The sequence below is a fragment of the Delphinapterus leucas genome, chromosome X (assembly GCF_059928025.1).
Source record: "Delphinapterus leucas isolate spDelLeu-1000000601 "Yukka" chromosome X, BTC_Dleu_Yukka2, whole genome shotgun sequence".
In the NCBI taxonomy this organism is placed as follows: Eukaryota; Metazoa; Chordata; class Mammalia; order Artiodactyla; family Monodontidae; genus Delphinapterus; species Delphinapterus leucas.
In genome coordinates this window covers 127,593,717-127,615,733 of record NC_143150.1, presented here as the reverse complement: position 1 = coordinate 127,615,733, position 22,017 = coordinate 127,593,717, and the positions used below count along the sequence as shown (strand labels likewise).

The 22,017-nt window shown below is 44.0% G+C and overlaps 1 protein-coding gene across 12 annotated transcripts in view; it reads left to right on the top strand.

Moving 5' to 3' along the window:
• Window positions 1-22,017, top strand: part of TBL1X (transducin beta like 1 X-linked) — a 240,491-nt gene that overhangs the window by 150,658 nt on the left and 67,816 nt on the right. For all 12 annotated transcript variants that reach the window (XM_089904828.1, XM_089904821.1, XM_089904824.1 and 9 more), the window contains 2 exons: window positions 7,218-7,307; window positions 20,627-20,745. Coding sequence is in view for 11 of the 12 variants with exons in the window: in XM_089904821.1 (XP_089760947.1) it covers window positions 20,688-20,745 (58 nt within the window). In the remaining variant the exon portion in view is untranslated. The remainder of the gene's footprint in view (window positions 1-7,217; window positions 7,308-20,626; window positions 20,746-22,017) is intronic.

Below are 22,017 nucleotides of genomic sequence, written 5' to 3'. Positions count from 1 at the left end.
TTGGAAATTAGGCCCTTGTCAGTCGCATCGTTTGCAGATATTTTCTCCCAGCCCATAGGTTGTCTTTTTGTTTTGTTTATGGTTTCCTTTGCTGTGCAAAAGCTTATAAGTTTGAGTAGGTCCCATTTGTTTATTTTTGTTTTTATTTCTGTTGCCTTGGGAGACTGACCTAAGGCAACACTGGTATGATTTATGTCAGAGAATTTTTTGCCTATGCTCTCTTTTAGGAGTTTTGTGGTATCATGTCTTATATTTATAAGTCTTTAAGGCATTTTGAGTTTATTTTTGTGTATGGTGTGATGGTGAGTTCTAACTTCCTTGATTTACATGTGTCTGTCCAGCTTTCCCAGCACTACTTGCTGAAGAGACTGTCTTTTCTCCATTGTATATTCTTGCCACTTTTGTCGAAGATTAATTGACCGTAGCTGTGTGGGTTTATTTCTGGGCTCTCAGTTCTGTTCCGTTGATCCGTATGTCTGTTTTTGTATCAACACCACACTGTTTTGATTACTGTAGCTTTGTAGTAGTATTGCCTAAAGTCTGGGAGGGTTCTGCCTCCTCCTTTGTTTTTTTTTTTCCCTCAGGATTGCTTTGGCAATTCTCGGTCTTTTACGGTTTCATATAAATGTTTGGATTATGTGTTCTACTTCTGTGAGAAATGTCATGGGTGCTTTTATAGGAATCACATTAAATCTGTAGATTGCTTTGGGTAGTATTCTGTAGTATTGCTTTGGGTAGTAATCCATAGTATTGCTTTGGGTAATCTGTAGTATTGCCATTTTAACAATATTAATTCTTCCAGTCCAAGAGCATGGGATGTCTTTCCATTTCTCGGAATCATCTTCAATTTCCGTTATCAGTGTTTTATAGTTCTCAGCATATAAGTCTTTCACCTACTTGATGAGGTTTATTCCTAAATACTTTTTTTGAAGCGATTTAAAAGGGATTGTTTATTGTTTTTTTGGTTTCTTTTTTTCTTTTCTTTTTACTTTCTCTTTCTGATATTTCATTGTTAGTGTAAAGAAGTGCAACAGATTTCTGTATGTTAATCTTGTATCCTGCTACCTTGCTGAATTCGTTTATCAGTTCTAGTAGTTTTTGCCTGGAGTCTTTAGGGTTTTCTATATATAATATCATGTCATCTGCATATAATAATTTAATCCCTTCCCTTGCAATTTGGATACCTTTTATTTCTTTTTCTTGTCTCATTGCTGTGGCTAGGACTTCCAATACTATGTTGAATAGATGTGGAAGAGTCGGCATCCTTGTTACAGATATTAGCAGAAAGACTTTCAGCTTTTCACCACTGAGTATTATGTTGGCTGTGGGTTTGTCGTAAATAGCTTTTATTATGTTGATATGTTCCCTCTGTACCCACTTTGGTAAGGGTTTTTATCATGAATGGATGTTGAATTTTGTCAGATGCTTATTCTGCATCTATAGAGATGATCATGCGGTTTTTTTCTTTTCTTGATGTGGTGTATCACATTGATTGATTTGTATGTGTTGAACCATCCTTGTGACCCTGGAGTGAATCCAACTTGATTATGGTGTATGATTTTTTTTATGTGTTGTTGAATTCGGTTTGCTAATATTTTGTTGAGAATTTTTGCATCCATATTCATTGAAGATATTGGCCTGTAATTTTCTTTTTTGGTAGTGTCTTTGTCTGGTTTTGGTATCAGGGTGATGGTGACTTCATAGAATGTCTTCGGGAGTGTTTCTTCCTCTTCACCCTCCTGGAAGAGTTTGAAAAAGATTGCTATAAGTTTTTCGTTGTTTGTTTGGTAGAATTCCCAAGTGAAGCCATTCGGTCCTGGAATTTGTTTGCAGGAAACTTTTTTTTAATTATAGATTCTATTTCACTTCTGGTGACCTGTCTGTAAAAATAGCTATCTCTTCTTGATTTAGTTTTGGTGAGCTGTATGTTTTTAGAGACTTGTCCATTTCTTCTAGGTTGTCCAATTTGTTGGCATATAATAATTGTTCATCGTGTTCTCGTGGCTTTTTAAAATTGCTGCAATATCAGATGTTATTTCTCCTCTCTCATTTCTTATTTTGTTTATTTGGGTCCTCTCTTTTTTCTTCTTGGTGAGCCTGGCCAGAGGTTTGTTGATTTTTGTTTACCCTTTTAAAAAACCAGTTTTTGGTGTTATTGAGTTTTTCCATTGTTTTATAAAACTCTATTTTATTTATTTCCTCTCTGATCTTTATTACTTCCTTCTTTCTGCTGACTTTAGGTTTTGTTTGTTATTCTTTTTCTAATTCTTTTAGGTGGTAGGTCAGGTTGCTTATTTGACATTTTTTCCTTACTTTTTGAGGAAGGCGTGTATTGCTATGAACTTCCCTCTTGGGTTTTCTTTTGCAGCATCCCAAAGATTTTGTATGGTTGTGTTTTCGTTGTCATTTGTCGCAAGGTATTTTTTAATTTCCTCTTTGATTTCATCGTTGACCCATTGGTTTTTTTAGTAGCGTGTTTAGTCTCCATGTAATCGTTTTTTCCTCATTTCTGTTTTTGTGGTTCAATTCTAGTTTCATGCTGTTATGGTCAGAAAAGATGCTTGAAATAATTTCTGTTCACCGTAAATTTCTTGAGGCTTGTTTTGTGTGTCCTAGTATGTGGTCTGTCCTGGAGAATGTTCCATGTGAACTTGAAAAGAATGTGTATTCTGGGGCTTTTTTGGATTTAATGTCCTGAAAATGTCCATTTTTGTCTAATTGTTCTATTGCATCATTTAGGATCCCTGTTGCCTTATTGATTTTCTGTCTGGAAGATCTGTCCGTTGATATCATTGGGGTATTAAAGTCTCCTACTGTTATTGTATTCCCATCAATTCCTCCCTTCATGACTGTTAGTATTTGTTTGATGTATTTAGGTGCTCCTTATTATTTAACCCAGGGTTACCAATCCTGTTGAACGTGGAAAATTGGATCACAGAACTGTTTTTCATGTGGTGACACTAAACACATAGTAACCATCTGGGAAACATCATTGTGAAGAACATGCTTTGGGAAACTCTCTCCTGCTTCTTCGAAAGCTCCGTTTGCTTGGCTTCCAAGTCCCTGTGGTTCTAGGCTTTCCTGGCAGCAGCCGTGCATGTCATTGTCCCATTCTATGGGTGATGATGGAGAGGTGATTGCTGAAAAGGCCTGCTGCCCCGGGTATCTTTCCCACCTGTCCTTCATGGTGTGTTAGATTCTGAGGGTCAGGAATGCTGTGGTGACTTAGCAGGGTGGTTCCGGCAGAGGTCTCTTTGAAGTTGCAGTCAAGACATCAACCGGAGCTACAGGGACTTGATGGTCTGATACGTACTGGATGATGCAGTGCGATGGTGGCTCTCATGTGGCTGGCATATGGTGTGGGCTGCTGGCCGCAGGCCTCAGTTCTGCTCCGTGCTGACCTCTCCACCAGCAGTTAAAGGAATTTAATTGTACACATTTGATTCATTTTTATCAGGAGATATAATCAGTATGTATATAGTTAAGCATTTCAGTTATGATCAATAAAAATGTAGGTTTATCCTGAATTTTCACTGAGTGAGCCATATGGATTATTCGTTTTGTTCCACAGATTTGGGCCACCAAGAAGGAAGCATGATGACAATCTATGAAAATATCCCCTAGATAATTCTTTTGGAATCTTAAGCCCTGTGTGAAACTGTTACTTCGCCTTCTACTATTTCTCCGTAAGAATCAGGCCGAAGTCATAAAGAGATGAACTTGGTCTAAAATCTGTTCTGTTAAGAAGTTTCTTGGCATTATTGGCATCTGGGGGCCGATGAGTCAAGTCTTCCGTGCAGGGAGGCTGTTCTGTGCGTTGTAGATGCTGAGCGCTATTCCTGGTCTCTACCCACTAGGCGCCAGTACCTCCCCTCCTCCACTTGTGACGACCGAGAGATGTCTCCAGACATTGACTGATATCCTGCAGTCCCCAGGGGCAGAGAGCGCAGCCATCCCTGGTTGAAAACCACTGTGTTAAAATAGGACACACCATGGTAGTTCCATGCTGCTATTAGGGGTTACATATGTGGATCCATATCAGATATCAGTGTGAGAAGGTACCTGGGTAGCCAGAGTCACCTCAAGGGGTCCTGGGAAGCCAGAAGTGCAGGCAGTTACCAACTCAAAACTTTGGAGCTAAACTACCTCAGGGGAGGGAGAAGGATTTAGAATGATAGCCAGGGCTGCAGGCAAAACAAAACCAATCCGGCACCTCTGGTTGCCCTGATAGACTTGGCAAAGCTTCTGAGCGGAAGAGTAATTTGGTTTGCCCCAAGGAGAGCGACACTGCACTATTCCTTGTCTCTGGCAAAATGATGTAGAACAATACATACCCAAGGGATGGGAAACGGGGGCTCAAACACATTCCTGGACATCAGTGTTCCTAACAGCAGTATTCACAGTAGCCAGATGCCCATCAACTGGTGGCTGGAAAGGTAAACAAAAGGTAGTGCATGCGTTCAACAGTATAGCATTTATTTATAGCATATAAATATAGCATTTATATATAGCATTTAAATATAGCATTTAAATTATATATAGCATTTATATATAGCATTTAAATATATAGCATTTAAATATAGCATTATATTTATTACTACCTTTGAGAGGAAAGAATATATTGCATTTGTTCAAATCATTTGCGTGGCAGACTTCCCTGGCGGTCCAGTGGTTAAGACATTGCCTTCCAATGTAGGGGGTGAGGGTTGGATCCCTAGTCAGGGAGCTGAGATCCCTCATGCCTCGCAGCCAAATAACCAAAACATAAAACAGAAGCAATATTGTAACGAATTCAGTAAAGACTTAAAAAAAGTGTGGGGGGGACTTCCCTGGTGGTCCAGTGGCTAAGACTCCATGCTCCCAATGCAGGGGGCCTGCGTTCGATCCCTGGTCAGGGAACTAGATCCCACATGCCGCTACTAAGAGTTTGCATGCCACGACTAAAGATTCCTCATGCTGCAACGAAGATCCTGCACGCCACAACGAAGATCCCATGTGCCACAACTAAGACCTGGCGCAGCCAAATAAATAAATAAATATTTTTTAAGAAATCATTTGCGTTTCACACAAATCTTTTTCAGCACGTAAATTTTTGCCAGCACTGTTTTTTTTTGTTTTTTTTTTTGTTTTTGCGGTACGCGTGCCTCTCACTGTTGTGGCCTCTCGCGTTGCGGAGCACAGGCTCCGGACGCGCAGGCTCAGCGGTCATGGCTCACGGGCCCAGGCGCTCTGCGGCACGTGGGATCTTCCCGGACTGGGGCACGAACCCGCGTCCCCTGCATCGGCAGGCGGACTCTCAACCGCTGCGCCACCAGGGAAGCCCTGCCAGCGCTGTTTATTGATAGTGGTTCTATTTAGGTGTTAATAATGGGAAAATCAGGACTGACCAGGGGTTGGAAGTTCAGGTTTCTCACTTTAACTTATTATTTCTAGTAATGAACTAATTAATTTTGACATGTTGCATAACCAGAATGTTATTAACCAGTCGTATTTCGCATTTTGTGTGTTTATAACACATAGATGATGTTAATTACATGTACTGAATTTAACAACTTATATCAAAGATAACCTTCAATTTGTGAGTTACCATCTGTTTTGGGCCAGGGAATAGGAATTTGATACTGAAGCTTTTTCCTGAACAGCTTGTAATGAGAGCTGTTTATATATCAATTACGTAATTGAATTATTATGGATTTTAATGTTTTAATTTTCAAGCAGTTTGGGGCTTATTGTGGTGACATCTGCTTATATTTTGATACTTTATGGTGTTTAGCAGTTTCATCATAATGCTCTTGCGTTTACAGCCCAATCCCGAAAATAATTTGCTGTCTGCTTCAGGTTTGCTGTAAGGAGTATCGTCCTATTTCATCTCCACTACCGACTTTTTTTCATAATGAAATGTATTTTTCTTTTATAAGCAAAGTCAGTATTCCCTAGTGCCTGCTTCAGTCTGGTGCCCTTTAATTTCTATTCAAAGAGCTATAGAGGAATTTTGTTTAAATCTTACTATTTTCCTTCAGTGGTAGATTTTTTCAGTTGTCCTGGTTTTATCTTATATATCCTTATGTGGTTTAAAAATGTACTGTAATGAAACTTAAGGGCCTATGAACCTGCTTGTAGAATCCTTTTAGTCTCCTTTCTTTGAACAGTGTAACGATAAACGTGACTCAGTGGGAGTAATTTACTTGAATTTCCTTAAAACATTTCAAGAGGTTCTGTATACATTCACTAATAAGAAACACCTTCATTCATAGCCTCACTTATGGGTTTGAATTATATTAAACCTAGCGCCTTTTTATTATTACTTAAGGCTATCGAACAGGAATTTAGAGAAAACAGCAAGCATTTAATTTCCTTAGTTCTTGTAGATAATTTCAACCCTGTAGGAGACTGGATTCACTCACAACTAAAGAGAATTCATGAGGAGGAAGAAGGTAAATATTATTACGTTGATCCTGGTTGACTGCTTACTGTTTATACTGACAGAAAAATACAAATGAGTTTTTGATAGGAAGGATTATCTTATGACATATACCCCTGGCTTCTTCAGAAATCCATGCAGGTGGAACCCCTGTGAAATGGAAATGTAGGAAAACAATAATGTAAAAGTTGAGAGTCAGTGCTTGCTTTCGCTTTATTTTAGGGAAGCCAAAAAAGGAAAAAAAGATTCTAATGTTTCTGTGTTTTTCTGGGCACATAAAAGAGTGGATGTCTGCACACAAACATGCATGCCATGATTATTGTAAACAGTTGCCCAAGCCATGTCTATAATGTCAGAAAAGATGTCTGGAGCATCTTTTCTTCTCTTAAGGGTGTGTACAGTTTAATTTATTGGTTGTATGTGATATGGTCTCTAAAACAATGATATTTCAAGTGGGCATTAGTTTCATTGAATGATGGCAGGAACAATATCTGAGCTAAAATCAATTTTATTTACTTTGAGACTTTTTCCTTACAAATCTCTACATGTACCATAATACTGACTGGCCGTTTTAATTTCTCCTTTTTCACACTGCAAATAAAACTGCGTAGTTTGTGTTAAAGTTTTAGGACAGAGATTATGAAACAGTAAAATGTGTTAAGTTTGAGTTGGGATGAAAAAGAAAAACAAGAATAGGACAGGTCAAAGGTGAACAATTTCCGAAGAATTTTAAGGTGTTTTTTGTTGTTACTGTTGTTGTTGTTGTTGTTTTTCAAATCTCTCTGTTTCTCACCAGGCAAGGTCCCAGCAGACACTTGGCGTTTTATATGATCGGATGCTGGGGAGCCCACTGGTTCAAAGGTCTACAAATGAAGTCAGCCTAAAGGTAAACGCCTGCCTTTGATCTTTGTCTTTTACCTGAAATTCGTTTGAAGCAGAGCTGCGTTTTGCCAAAACTGAACACCTTCTGTTTTGAAATGCTTTCTTGAGACAGAGTCTGAGGTCTTTCTCCTTGCTGAAGTTGAAGGTAGTAGATAGAGCATCATTAAATAATGATGGGCTCTTTAGTCCATTCTACATAACGGATCGGCCTTTTATTGCCTTCCAAGAATTGTGGATACTGAACCAGCCATTATAAACTTTTCTGGGTCTTACCGGAAGCAGATGACACTTTCTAAAATCATTCCCTCTTGTCAACACGGTGAATTAAAATTAAGCTGCAAAATTAATTATAATTGGGCACATGAGTCTGGATCTTAGTTGGCCGCCGTATCTTAATGCTATGGTTTATTAGTTTCTTAATACGATTTGTGTCTGTCTGCAAATTGATTTACTACTTAACCTCGAAACTTCTTAGAAGAACGTGTAGCTTACTATTTATAGATCTAATGAGAGGATGAGGTACCCAGAAGAGCTAACCGAACAGTCGTAGATGCACAGGCCTCAAGAGTTGAAGCCCAGGGAGTTCCCTGGCGGTCCAGTGGTTGTTGGGACTTCACACTTGCATTACAGGGGGCATGGGTTTGATCCCTGGTTGGGGAACTAAGATCCTGCAAGCCGCATGGCCAAAAAAAAACAATCAAGAGTTGAAGCCACATCCCAAACTAAAACTGATGGCTCCCTCCCCATCCGCTACCAAGAAAAAGTGCTGTTATCTGTTGGTAGATGGGATTTTAGGGTTTGATTTTATCATTTACTGTTTTGTGTTTTCTGGTTCTTCCTTTAACTTTTTTACATTAAAAAACTGATAGAACTTTTGTACTTTTAAAAACATCAAGATGGAAATTTGGGGAAGATTTTTGCTTTATTGTTTTAAAGGAACCAATCAGAACTAAAATGATAGACCCAGATTTAACCAAAGTAAGAATCTTAGAGGGGTGGGGTAGGGAGGGTGGGAGGGGGACGCAAGAGGGAGGAGCTATGTGTATATGTATAGCTGATTCACTTTGTTATAAAGTAGAAACCAACACACCATTGTAAAGCAATTATAATCCAATAAAGATGTTTAAAAAAAAAGAATCTTATTGAAGTATTTTTGTTTGAAGCCAAATATATAACAAGGTAAATATGTACAGTTGACCCTTGACTGGGTTTGAACTTCACGAGTCCACTTATACATGGATTTTTTTCAATAAACCATGGACTACTGTATACAGTCCATGGTCGAATCCACAGATGAGGAATCATGGACACAGAGGGCCAACTGCACAGTTATAAGTAGGTTTTCAACTGCACAGGGGCCCATCCCCCTACCCCCCCATGTTGTTAAAAGTTCAGCTGTATTAGAATTTCAGTATTTTACTTAAATATTTGAAAAGCGTAGTTTGTTTTAAAAAATAAAAAAATTACAAAAGGTTAATTGAATCTGTGACATCAGATGTTGACATCCATGTCGTAACATGAACCCTTTTTATGGCCACATAATATTCCATTCTATGGACGTACCACGTTGTGTTTATCCCTTCATCAGTTGACGGACATTTGCGGTGTATTTACTTTTATTGAGTGGTTATGAATCATGCTGCTGTGAACATTCGTGTACCAGTTTTGTGTGGACGTAATACCTTCATGCCTCTTGCATATATGCCTGGCAGTAGAATTGCTAGGTTGTTAAGGTAGCTCTGTCTAACATTCTGAAGAACCGTCCAACTTTTCTAAAGTGGCTGCACCATCAGTCAGTATGTTTTGAAATGCAGTTGAACCATATTTTAAATGTCAGAGGGAAGAGGAGAGAGGAGGTGTGTTGCTCGTGAGTGTTTCGATTGTGTATTATTAATTCAGTATTTAGGGAACGTAAGCTTTGCTTGGATTGAATTGAATTGAGCACACGCTGACTTCCTGCTGCTGTGTGTGAGGCATTGGTGCTTAGCTTTAAAGATGACTCTGGACATTTTTGTAGCCTTTAGCTCCTTGTACAGTTTATACGTGCAGATGGTCATTTGGGACCGTGCTGGGAAATGACACACTGTTGCTTACCTACCACAGTAGCCACGGTGCGTCCACGAGCTGGGGAGTCATCTGTATAAAAACCACAGGCCCTTCCTGTCTGTGTTGGGTGCTGTGTGTCAGAAAGTGAGGGCTAGTATCTGTTCCCCTTAGACGTACCTGGTTTCAGCAGGTGCCTCCTTTGAAAGCCATTCACAGCAGACCGCGGCTGTGGTGTTTTCTTGGCTGTCCATTTCACAGTGGTCGGTGTGCTCACCAGAAACATCCGCATTTCGGGGCATCACCTTCAGGTTCTCAGGGAGATTTCAGGCTGGGAAGCGGTAAGGCAGGTGTGCTCTAATGTAGAAAGGGGAAAATCTTCAGGAGAGCGAGGTTGGCCGACCTTTCCTGTCAAGGGCTAGAGAGTAGATAGTTGAGGCTTTGTGGGCCAGTGGGCCTGTGCTGCACCCGCTCCGTTCTGCCCTTGTCGTGTGAGAGCAGCTACCGACCTTACGCAGATGAGCAGACGCGGCTGAGTGCCAACGCAACTTCACTGATGGACACTGGAATCTGAATGTCATATCAGTTTCGTGGGTGGCAAAATAGCATTGTTTCGATTTCCTTTTCAACCGTTTAAAAGCGTAAAGGCTATCGATAGGTCCCAGCGCTTGCAGAATGCAGCTGCAGGTGGGAATTGGCCTGTGGGCCGCAGTGAGCCCACCTCGACCTAGAGAAACACACCTGTGTTATTTCTCCCTCTTCTGACTGCAGCCTTTGAGTTGGAGGACATCCGAGGTGCAGCTCTGCAAGGTCTGTGGCGTGCTTAGGACAGCATCCAAGTTGTGGTTACTCGACGAAAGCACTGCAGATTCTCAGGGAGTCAAGACCTGTAGGAATCTGAGGGCCTTCCATGTGAAGGGCGGCTCTGGACTTGTGTAACCGCCACCGCTCAGATGTTCTCAGCCCTGGGCAGTTCCCCGCCCCTCCCCAGGGGACATTTGATCACGTCTGGAGACGTTTTTCAGGGAGATCGAGAGCTTCTGGCATCGAGTGGGTGGAGACCAGGGATGCTGCTCTACAGTGCACAGGGCAGCCCATCCCAGAGATTTCTGTGCTCCCCAAAGTCCGGAGTACTGAGAGTGACGAACCCGACTCCCTGCTACTGTCACTACTTGATTTTGTGTTTTAATCCGAACGGTTTTGTGGCTGTGGAAATTTAAGACGCCGAGCATTTGGCTACAGGACTGAGTTCCTGCGTTTGCCGACATAACATGAGACTCGTTGAACTCTCATCAGATACTTGGGTTCACGATGCTTTAAGCATTTTTCTTTTAAAACTCTTTGTTGTTGTTGTCATTCATTTAAATTGAAGCATCAAAATACGCTTTAACACCAAGATTTTTGAGACGCAGGCTACCTCAAAGGGCAAGGCATCGCCCGCCTTAATATCTACGGAGAAAACCACAGGGTTTATTTTTCAGAACTTTGGAGGTCACCTTATATGAGTAAATGACCTCACTTACGACTCCACCTGCTGCAGAAAAGGGAATCATCAGGGCCCAAATAAATCCTGCGTTATGTGGGTGAAAATCACAGCGTCTTAGAGGTTTCATAACCAGCCTGTACATATTGCTGAAATTTGTCTGAGGGCCTAGTGCACATTGTAAAGAATCCTATGCCAGCCTCTCAGTCTTAGAGATAATTAAAATCTGTACGTTAATTTACAGATTAATCGGCAGCATTAGCTTACAAGACCCAAGTCATTAGAAAAAGAAGACAGACTACTCTTATGTGGAAGCAGCGGCTGTCTGTGTCTCCCAAGGCACTTTGCTTTGAAATCTTGGGTACCTGAACTGGCATTTCACTGTGTAGAGGAGAAGAGTAAAACGATAGCTGTGCTATTGGTCTTACATGCATCGTCTGGCTCCGTGATGCAGACTTTCTTAGCAGGGGTTTGCTGTTACTGGGTGGGACATTTTTTAGGAAGGCTTTCTTCTGGGTCTGCCTCCCGATCAGGCAGAGAAGTGGAGGGTGGGGAGGGTTTGCGGCTCAGAGGGTTTGCGAGAGGACCCGGTGGCCGCTCTGGAGATGCGCACATGGTCTTGGCGGTAACTCCAGGACGGGACGCCTCTCTTGTCACGTCAGCATCCTTCATGGCTCTGCACACAGGGTTGGGATGCAAGGCCCCAGCCAGCCGTTAATTAACCCAGAAGGGCAGCCAGGCACAGAAAGGACCCTCTCTGAATGCCTCACGCAGGGGATGTTTTGGATTTTGTGAAGCGCCGCATTATTTTCGTAACCCGAGAAGACTCCCTTCTCTCTGCTCTCTCGACCCTGCGGCTTTATTTCCTACTCAGCTGGGTTGCTCTCCTAGTGATGATTTCTGAAGACGCTGCCAGATTTTAATGACGTTTTAATGAATATGAAAACGGTCCACGTTCATAGGAGAGAATTTGGAAGCTACAGAAAGGCACGCACACACACACAGATAAAATTCCAGCATGATCCCACCCCTGGAGAGGTGGGTGTATTTTATTATCTTTTTTATATTTTAGAGGGTATCTTTTGTGTGCGTGTACAAAATGAAATTTGGCGACATGCACGTTCCATCCTGAAACCTATTTTTTTCATGTATCGCCGTATCACGGACATTTTCTCCCGTCGTGAAAATCCTTTTGAGGACTGCCCCTTACGACACTAGTTCATTCTTATATTTAAATGGCACTTCCACTGCTAGGTCTGTGAACTCTGATAATAAAATGATAGTTCTTTGATTATATTTATAATTTTGGACCATTTGACTCCCAAGTAAGTAAATATAACTGTAAAATGAGTGAAAAATCTTGACCTTTGGGGGGATTTTTCTTTTCTTACCGTAAAATAATAGACATACTCATTGGTGAATGAAGATATGTCTATTTAAAAAACAAAACAAAACACTGTTAACATTTTCCTGTCCCCCGCCCTATCTTTTCTATGTATATATTCTCCTGTAATCGGGGTCCAACTGTAAGCGCCTTAATTTATTGAATCGCACTCATGCTGTCATTTGACAACAAAACAGCTTTCAGTACGTTCAGTGGCTACGTATCGGCTTCGTTACGGTTATGCCGGAAGAACAGGTATATGCAGTGTATAAAACAAGCCTGCTTCGTCTCCGCAATAAGCTGGGTCCCCGTCAAGATCGTACAGAAGGATTTATATGTAAATGCTGATGTGTAAATTAGAACTCTTCATCTTAAACTGACCACTGGGAAACTCAGTTTCCTTTTGAAGGGAGAAAAACGTTGTGGATAAAGCGAGCAGGGAGGTGTAAGACCCCAGTGCGTTCCAGTCAGCAGAGAATTCGTGAGATGCGGAGAGAAGAAAAGTGCCTTGTTACGCTGAGGTCATTTCTAGCACATCTTCCAGCTGCTCTGGCTCTCGGTCCTCAGTCTGCATGGAATCAAGTCCCAAAGCGCCCTGAACCTCGTCCAGAAGATTACTTTAAGAGATGGATTCTTCCAGCGTGAAAGCCAGCAGACTAATAGCAGAGACAAGACATGAGACAAAGTTTCTTCCGTCCCTGCTTTAAAGGATTTTAAGAGAACATTTCATAATGGGACAGATTGTTAGAAGAGAAACTTCTGCCACCAGTGATATCAGCCGAGCACCACGGCCCCCGCCCTGTAATCGCTGTGCGCTTACTTCGCTGTTTCCGAACCAGCCTCCCCTCCTGTTCGCAGGGAACGCGCTTGCCTTTTCTGTCTTCCTCTAGCAGAGCCAGCTCTCAAGTAGCTCTCTTGTGATTATATACTTTAAGGTAATTAAAGAGCAGTGAAGATTTTGTTGTTTGGGGGCAGTCCTCTCCCTTCCCAGAGCACGAGAGCATATTAAATTCTGTAAGTGCATACTCAGTACAACGAAACCCTCAGACGCCATTTCTCCTGCAACTGAATTACTTTGTGAACTGGACTGTGAGTCACAGAAGTTTTTGCCACCTTGAAATTAGATCATGAAAAGGAGAAATACTATAAATAATAATGATAAATAATCTTCCCTTTAGCTTCCTGATGGATTTAACCCCGAATTATTACTTATGTTGGAATACTCACCTTTAGTGGGGCAACCCCGGGGATGTCATCCGTCCACACTAATTTTTCCTCCTTCTGTAAGCAGAACAGTGAGGGAATGTGTAGCTTTACCTCGCGGTGAGGGCGGTCATTTCTTTTTTGCACACTCACAGCGCCAAAGACCTCAAATCAACCTGACTGGAGGTGCCTCGAATCAAAACCGGGTCAGGCAAGAGAATAAACACAATTGCAGTAATTAAGAACCCTTTTTAATTTTTTTCCTTCTTTTGGAGGCCGAGGATGATCTGCCGGTGCTGAAAAAGCTCTCCTTTATTCTAGAGCTGGGGAGGTTGGAAGGCATCCACGGGAGTCGTCACGACTTGAGCTGGCCACGGCCAGCTCCGGAAACCGGCGAGGTGCTGCAGTGAGACCCGGCCCTCCGGGTCTCCATGGTAGAAGTGCCGGGCCGAGTGTGGAGGGAGATGCTTTCTCGGACGGGCTCTCGACCTGCCGCTGGCCTGTTGACGCGTCACCCGCTGCCAGCTCTGAATCACTTTGGCAAGGGTGCTGTGTTCCTCGGGCCCTTCCAGGGGGCTCTTTGCTTTGGGGATGCTCGCAGGTAGCCGAGTGGGAGTAATAGCCGTCCTACGTCTCTCCTGTGCCCGGGGCCCTGACCTGGGAGTTTGTATAAAAGCTGTGCGTCCTCACCACGTCTGCCGGATGTAACGGCTCTCGTCATCCTCAGTTTGGAGAAGGGAAAACTGAGCCACGTGACTCGCCCTGCAGTCCACAGCTAGAAAGGGATGGGGGTATGATTAGGAATCAGGCCACCTGGCTCTGAGCCACGAGGCCCCCGAGTCCTCCGTTTTGTGCTCTCCTCTGTGGCTCTCAGGACGTTAGTTCCCTTACCTCTAGCCGCGGACACCGGAACCATCACGCTGGTGTACCCCAGCTTTATTGCAGCCAGTACAGGCATTTCGAGCTCCACATCACGTGCCCACAAAAACCGTCCTTGGCAGAAAGGACACAGGCCAACTTCTCCCCCGCCTCACAGCCCACGGTGACGGCACAGAGGGCCATCTTCCCGCCCTGCGTCCCAGGGAGCACTTGGTACGTCCTTGAAGGTTACCCCCACCCCCACACACTGCTCCTTCCTTTCCTTCCTTTTTCATACTTCTCCGCCAAATCTTGTGTCCATCAGTCGAGGATTCACCTTCTCCCTCTCCCAGACCTTCCTCCCTCTTCCCTGACCTAGCCTTCCCTGGAACCCTGCTGCCGTCCCTCTTAGTACCTTGTGGTATAGGCGCGGGGCTTTAACTACAGGGGCTTTTGGTTATTTGCATAGACATCTTACAGCTTCAAGGAAGCGGGGTGTGTGTGTGTGTGTGTGTGTGTGTGTGTCTGTCTGTCTGTGTGTGCGTGCGCGCGCCTGCATCTGAATTTGTTTCATCCCTGCCATTGCCGTCACCATGCCTTGAATATCGTAGGCGTTCGGTAATTTTTTCTATCATCGCTTTGTACCTCATTTATCTCAAGTGCGGGAAAAGCAGGGTGAAGCATTTGCCTGTTTCCATTTGCAGCGGGGTTACAGTAAACACGAGACTGGGGTCCACATGCTCATCTCCCGTGAGGAGTGTCGGCTTCTCACTGTGGGGTCTTCTCGTCACAGAGCGTTTCTTTCTGAAGAGGTTTTTGTAGGAAGTAACGTCCGGCCCTCATGGTGATTGAAGAAAGTCCATGGCGAGCGCCAGGGCTGTGCTAGTATTTGCAGTTGCAGAGTGCCTCAGAACTGACAGAAACCACCTTCCCACCTGCAAGATGGAACGTGGCTCTCATTTCAGACTCACAGAGACAGAAAGGAGGCAGAAGAGTGGGTCCCAGGGCCTGGGGGAGGGGGGAACGAGGAGGTAGTGTTCACTGGGGACAGAGGTCGTTGGCGGTGGTGGACAACTGTGGAGGTAGGTAGGGGGGTGGCTGCACAACAATGGGAATGTCCTTAATGCCACCACCAGGTTGTGCACTTCAGAATGGTCACGATGGTAAATTAAACGTTGTGTATATTTTAATACAATTGAAAAAACAAAACAAAACAAAACACCAGACCTGGGAATTGAGCCACTGACGTAAATTTCACCTCTCTGTGTCTGGGGTAGAGAAGCCCGCGCCCGTCCCCGAAACTTTGAATAGCACCGTAATACCAGCACGTTTATTTATTATACATGAAATTATACAGAAAATCCCTGATTTTAAAAAATCCGTAATTTTATTCTAACATCTGTCTCTGGAAATTGAGCTCTTGTCTTGGAGAAAAGAGGATAGGTAACTTTTTTTCCCAACCTTATGTAGATCTTGGCGAAATTTGTCTAAAGCAGTAGCTTTTGCAAAGTGAAGATCAGCCGTTTTACTCATTTGAGTCAAAATAGTGATGTTGACCCAGTAAAATGACAGCAGCCACCTTCAAGCACTTTGCTCAGAGGTACCGCAGTTAGACACCAGTTAATTGTTGGTTTCTCTTGATTTTGCTGTAATCAAACCCAAAGCGTTGGAGTGGATTGAATGTTGCTGTGGTTTATGGCCGGTTTAAAGAATGTTCTCTGGTGTGTATTGAATAGTCTCACAATATATATGCACATTTCAGTTCACTGGTCACTGTAAATCCTTTTTTGGGAACTAGTTAGGTTTTAGAAGAAATAGTCATTTAAGAAATTTAAGCCATTTAATTTAAGGTGTTTTATTGGTGGGGGGGACTTTGATCCAATTATTAGATCAGTTTTGTTGTTGTTTTTTTTGTTTGTTTTTTGCGGTACGCGGGCCTCTCACTGTTGTGGCCTCTCCCGTTGTGGAGCACAGGCTCCGGACGCGCAGGCTCAGCGGCCATGGCTCACGGGCCCAGCCGCTCCACGGCATGTGGGATCTTCCTAGACCGGGGCACGATCCCATGTCCCCTGCATCGGCAGGCGGACTCTCAACCACTGTGCCACCAGGGAAGCCCTAGATCAGTTTTATAAAATTAATACATGTATAGGCATACCTCATATGTGTACATACACGTACCTCATGTGTACAGTCATACCTCATAAATGTCACATGTTGTACTTCGGAGACATCGCGTTCTTTACAGATTGAAGGTTGGTGCCAGCCCTGCAGCGAGCAAGTCACCTGGCGCCATTTTTCCAACAGCATTTGCTACTTTGTGTCTCTGTGTCACATTAGGGTAGTTCTTGCACCATTTCAAACTTCTCATTATTATTATATCTGTTATGGTGATTTGTGATCAGTGATTTCTTTTTTTTTTTTTTTTTTTTTTTTTTTTGCGGTATGCGGGCCTCTCACTGCTGTGGCCTCTCCCGTTGCGGACCACAGGCTCCAGACGCGCAGGCTCAGCGGCCATGGCTCACGGGCCCAGCCGCTCCTCGGCATGTGGGATCTTCCCGGACCGGTGCACGAACCCGTGTCCCCTGCATCGGCAGGCGGACTCTCAACCACTGCGCCACCAGGGAAGCCCATGATCAGTGATTTTTGATGTTAGTGCAAAAAGATTACAGCTCACTGAAGGCTCAGATTTTGGTTAGCATTTTTTAGCAATAAATTTTTTAATTGGGTTATATAGCTTTTTTTAGACATAATACTGTTGCACACTTAATAGACTACAGTATAGTGTAAACCTCTTACGTGCACTGGGGAATCAGAAAAAAATCCTGTGACTCACTTTATTGCTGTGGTCTGGAACTGAACCACAATACCTCCAGGTGTGCCTATGTTGAGGTGGACCAGTCAGTAGAAACACATGACACTCTTGTGGACCAAATGGTATGACATCCCTGGTTCTATCGCAGGCCGGGGATGGTTTTTGTTTTCTTTCCTCTGCTGTTTACAAATCAAAAATCCTTTAAGAAGTTAACACCATATTGGGGAAAACACTCTGATCCTTGGATTCTAACTTAAAATTTCAGAGAGAAGATGAATCTGGGATCAGAAAGTAGAGAGCTAGAGCTTAAACAGAAATTTTCTTAGACTATTTGAAAAAGCCAAGCCCTTATGGTGCATTTTAAAGGATCCTTTTTAGTAGCGTGGCCGTTTCATTAAGCAATGTCTATGAGCTAGCTCCACGGTGTCTTACAATTTTATAAATGGAATTCATTTCAAACACAAAATGCTTAGTTTTCCTGTATAACAGTTGTTCTCAGCCAGCAGCAGTTTAGCAATTTGTAATATTAGGCAATGTCTGGGGGTGTTTTTGATCATCACCACCGTAGGGGATGGAGGGGAGGTTGTGCTGGCGTCTAGTCTAGTGAGAAGAGGCCAGGGATGCTGCTAAACATCCTACAGTGTGCAGAGTGTTCTCATAACAGAGAATCGTCTGGCCCCGAGTCAAACTCCCTGAGGCTGAGAGACCCTGTTGGTTAGATTAGATTTCACTGTTTATAAGTACTCAAAATGACAGTAAAAGAAAAGGGAGTTAGGGGTGGTGTCTGAGTCCATTCAGGCTGCTATAACACAGTACCATAAACTGGACAGCCTAAACAACAAACATTTATTTCCCACAGTTCTGGAGGCTGGAAGTCCAGCATTCAAGGCACCAGCAGATTCGGTATCTGGTGAGGGCCAGATACCACCATCTTCCCTTCATGTAAGGTTTACACTGTACTGTAGTCTGTTAAGTGTGCAACAGTGTGTTCTTACGTGGCAGAAAGAGGGAGAACTCTCTGGGGCCTCTTTCTATAAGGGCACTAACCCATTCATGAGGGCTCCACCCTCATGACCTAATCACATCCCAGTGGCGCCACCATTTACCATTTAGCATAGAGAGAACCTGCAACTGAATTCCTCATGAGAACTGAGTCTCTGTCATTAGTGCCACTCAGGGTCATCAAAAGTCTCTTTAGAGCCACACTGTTCTGCAGTGCACATCTCTATTATTATTTGTTCTGTCCCTTGAGCAGTGTTTTATTTTTTCACTTGTATATGCTCTGATTTCATAGCTTTTTATTTAGTCTCAGATACCTTCCTAATGCCATCCTCTGTGTGAGCTCCCCAGAGTTCAAGCAGACGTCTCAGGACACAGGTATATTCTGACCGTCAGATTTTCTTTCCAGTGTCTACAGAAGTGCAGAAATACCACCTAATTAAGTGAAGAAGATAAGTATTTTTGCATGACAAAATTCTGGTAACCACAAATTAAAACCTTGTTAAGACGGCAAAGTGAGAACTGGAGTGTCCCAAGAGGCCACTGTATTAGTTATCTGCTCCTGCATAACAAATGACCACAAATTCAGCAGCTAGAAACAACACGTTCATTCTCTCACAGTTTCCCAGGGTTGGGAGACTGGGCATGTGCGGGGCTCCTCTGCGCAGGGTCTCCAGAGGCTGCAGCCACGTGGTTACTGGGCTGCATCCTTATTTAGAGCTGGGAAGGGAAGGGTCTTCTTCCAAGCCCACACTGTTGGCAGAACTCAGTTTTCTTGTGGTTGTAGGACTGAGGCGCACAGCTTCCTAAAGACTGCCCTTGGTTCCCTGGGCGGTTCGTGTGAAGGCCGGCAGGAGAGTCTTTCTCCAGTCCAGTAAGAGTCTTATACAACGTAATGTAACAATTATAGGAGTGACATCCGGTCATCCTTGCCATGTAACCTAACCAGGGTGTGGCATCCATCCCCTTTGACATATTCTGTGTGGTAAAAGGGAGTCCTAGGTCCTGCCCACACTGGAGGGGAGGGGATTATATCAGGTGGGACTCATTGGGGGGCCATCGTGGGGTGTGTCCATTATGACAACCTTTAATTCAAATCCTCCCAACTTGAAATGTGCATTTTGTCCTTTTATCTTGTTCTAAACAAATGGAAATTTAATTGTAATTCAGTAATGAAAGATTTGCCACCATAAAGCTGCCTGAAAACATATGGCATGGACTCTGAAGACAGTTCCCAAACAGCCTGAAATGTTCGGTATTGACGACATAATTGAAGGAAGTTGTGGCCCTTCTCGGCCACTGCCGTTTGGAGTGAATGCTCTTACACACGTGTGAATTCTGCTCTATCTGTGGGTAAAAGAGTTCTATTTGAGTGACTTCTGTCCTCTTTGGGCCAGGGCGCTCATGGGTCTGACTTAGGACTGTGAAGAAAATAAGGCTCTTTCTTCTTGTCTGCCTCAGACACAGAGGCTTCCGAAGTTCTCATCACCCCCTCACTCCTCCCCCAGGTTTCTACGTGCCTTCCCGTACTGCGGCCTCGGCCACACTGATGCAGCCAGTTCTGTGGCAAAATACAAACGATGAAGGTTCTCTCTGTGTCCATGGGCTGGCTTCCGGACACCTGGCCTCTGTATAGAAGTCATGTCAGGGTGACACATACGCTGACGTAGCTCCACACTGATGTGTGTCTGCCTTCTCAGGGCCATGTGCACCCTATAGGCTCAGTGACGGTCAAGTTCATCACTGAACTTTTATCAGTGGAAGGTGTTACGATTAATCGCTGCTTCAGAGCCACAGGTGTTTTCCAGACCATATGGTCGCCCTGCCTGGGGGTGTCGACGTGCCTGCTGGCCTGCCCGGTCGTCTTCCCCATCTGTCTAGGGAAGGGCGGCATCGAAGGCAGCCGCGTCTGTCCCACTGCGCATCGGGATTCCATTCAAGCTCGCTGTCAACTGCGTTGTGATCATAACGCACACTTTAGTGAATAAAAAATCAGTGTTTGGGGGCTTCCCTGGTGGTGCAGTGGTTGAGAGTCCGCCTGCCGATGCAGGGGACACGGGTTCATGCCCAGGTCCGGGAAGATCCCACATGCCGCGGAGCGGCTGAGCCCGTGAGCCATGGACGCTGAGCCTGCGCGTCCAGAGCCTGTGCTCTGCAACAAGAGAGGCTACAACAGTGAGAGGCCCGCGTACAGCAAAAAAAAAAAAAAAATCAGTGTTTGTTCTCATTTTCTGTGGCCCCTGAGTTTGTCTCCATTAGTGGTTTATATATGAGTCCATCCCAGCATTTATAAAATACACCAACTCATCTTTTTTGGGAAAACTTTCACCTGTATGAATGTGTCTATATATACATGCACACACACACACAAATATAAAATCTTTATGTAATCACAAAATACAACACGGATCAGGCATTAATTACCTTCACATGTGCAACATCCTGAGTATTGTATTTTTTAATCATCTCAAAAAGAATGCAGTAAAAAAAAAAAAAACTACAAGCAGTGTTTCAAAACTCTCTTCCACTTTCTCCTCTCAGCGTTCTCACAGAAGGTGGCCCCCGCTTCGTAAAGACCTCATCGCCGCGAGGTGAGGCTAAGATGAGCATAACCAGTGACGAGGTGAACTTTCTGGTGTATCGCTATCTCCAGGAGTCAGGTAAGACGGAGGCTTCCTGTCCGTAGGAAATCATCTTCCACATGCCAAGTGCAAGGCGAGCAGCCATGCACTGGTCGAACACTCAGGCTATAGAAAAAGAAGAGCTCAGAACACTCTTGTTCAGAGGATTACAGGGGGGAGGAGAAGGTTCTGGGGCCGTCCCATTCCGGGGGCGGGATGAGGCAGTATGTTCTTCTTTCCCCTGACGTTTCTGTTCAAGTGAAATCAGATTGGAATTAAGATCAAGAGCAGTTGTGATAGATACGGTGAGGGGCGGGGGTGATTTGGGGTTCTTGGCGCCCAGCACAGGGAGGGCATTTATGGGCTGGTGTATACATATGGTGTGTATATATGGCGGTGGGGTGATTTGGGGTTCTTGGCGCCCAGCACAGGGAGGGCATTAGTGGGCTGGTGTATACATATGGTGTGTATATATGGCGGTGGGGTGATTTGGGGTTCTTGGCGCCCAGCACAGGGAGGGCATTAGTGGGCTGGTGTATACATATGGTGTGTATATATGGCGGTGGGGTGATTTGGGGTTCTTGGCGCCCAGCACAGGGAGGGCATTTATGGGCTGGTGTACACATATGGTGTGTATATATGGGGGTGGGGTGATTTGGGGTTCCTGGCCCCCAGCACAGGGAGAGCATTTATGGGCTGGTGTGTACATATGGTGTATTTATATGGGGGTGGGGTGATTTGGTGGGGTGGCTTGAACAGAAATATATTGTCTCAGTGTTCTGCAGGGCAGTGGTCTCAAAGCAAGGTGTCAGCTGGCGTGGTTCCTTTTGAGGGCTGTGATGGAGTCTGTCCCAGCCTCTCTCCCAGCTTCTGGTGCTTTCCCGGCTGTCTTTGGCTCTCCTTGGCTTGTAGGTGCATCATCCCCTGATACATGCCTGCACCTTCACGTGGCATTCTCCCTCTGTGCATGTACCTCTCTGTCTAAATTTGTCAGGTTTCTCCTTTTGTAAAGACACGGTCATATTGAATTAGGGGCTCATGGTGTTCCAGTACGACCTCATCTTAACTAATTACATCTGCAGTAAGCCTTTTTCCAAATAACGTCACATTCTGAGGAGTACTGGGAGGTAGGACTTCAACATATGAATTTGAGGGGACAGTTCAACCTATAACAGTTTGCTCTGCACACATTTAAGCTTTATACACTTGGTGTCATGTTTTATATATTCTGCAACTTGATTTTTCAAGAAGGAAGCCAATTCCCAGGTCCCACTTGCCGGAAACACACGTGCTAGGACTCAGGGTGAACCA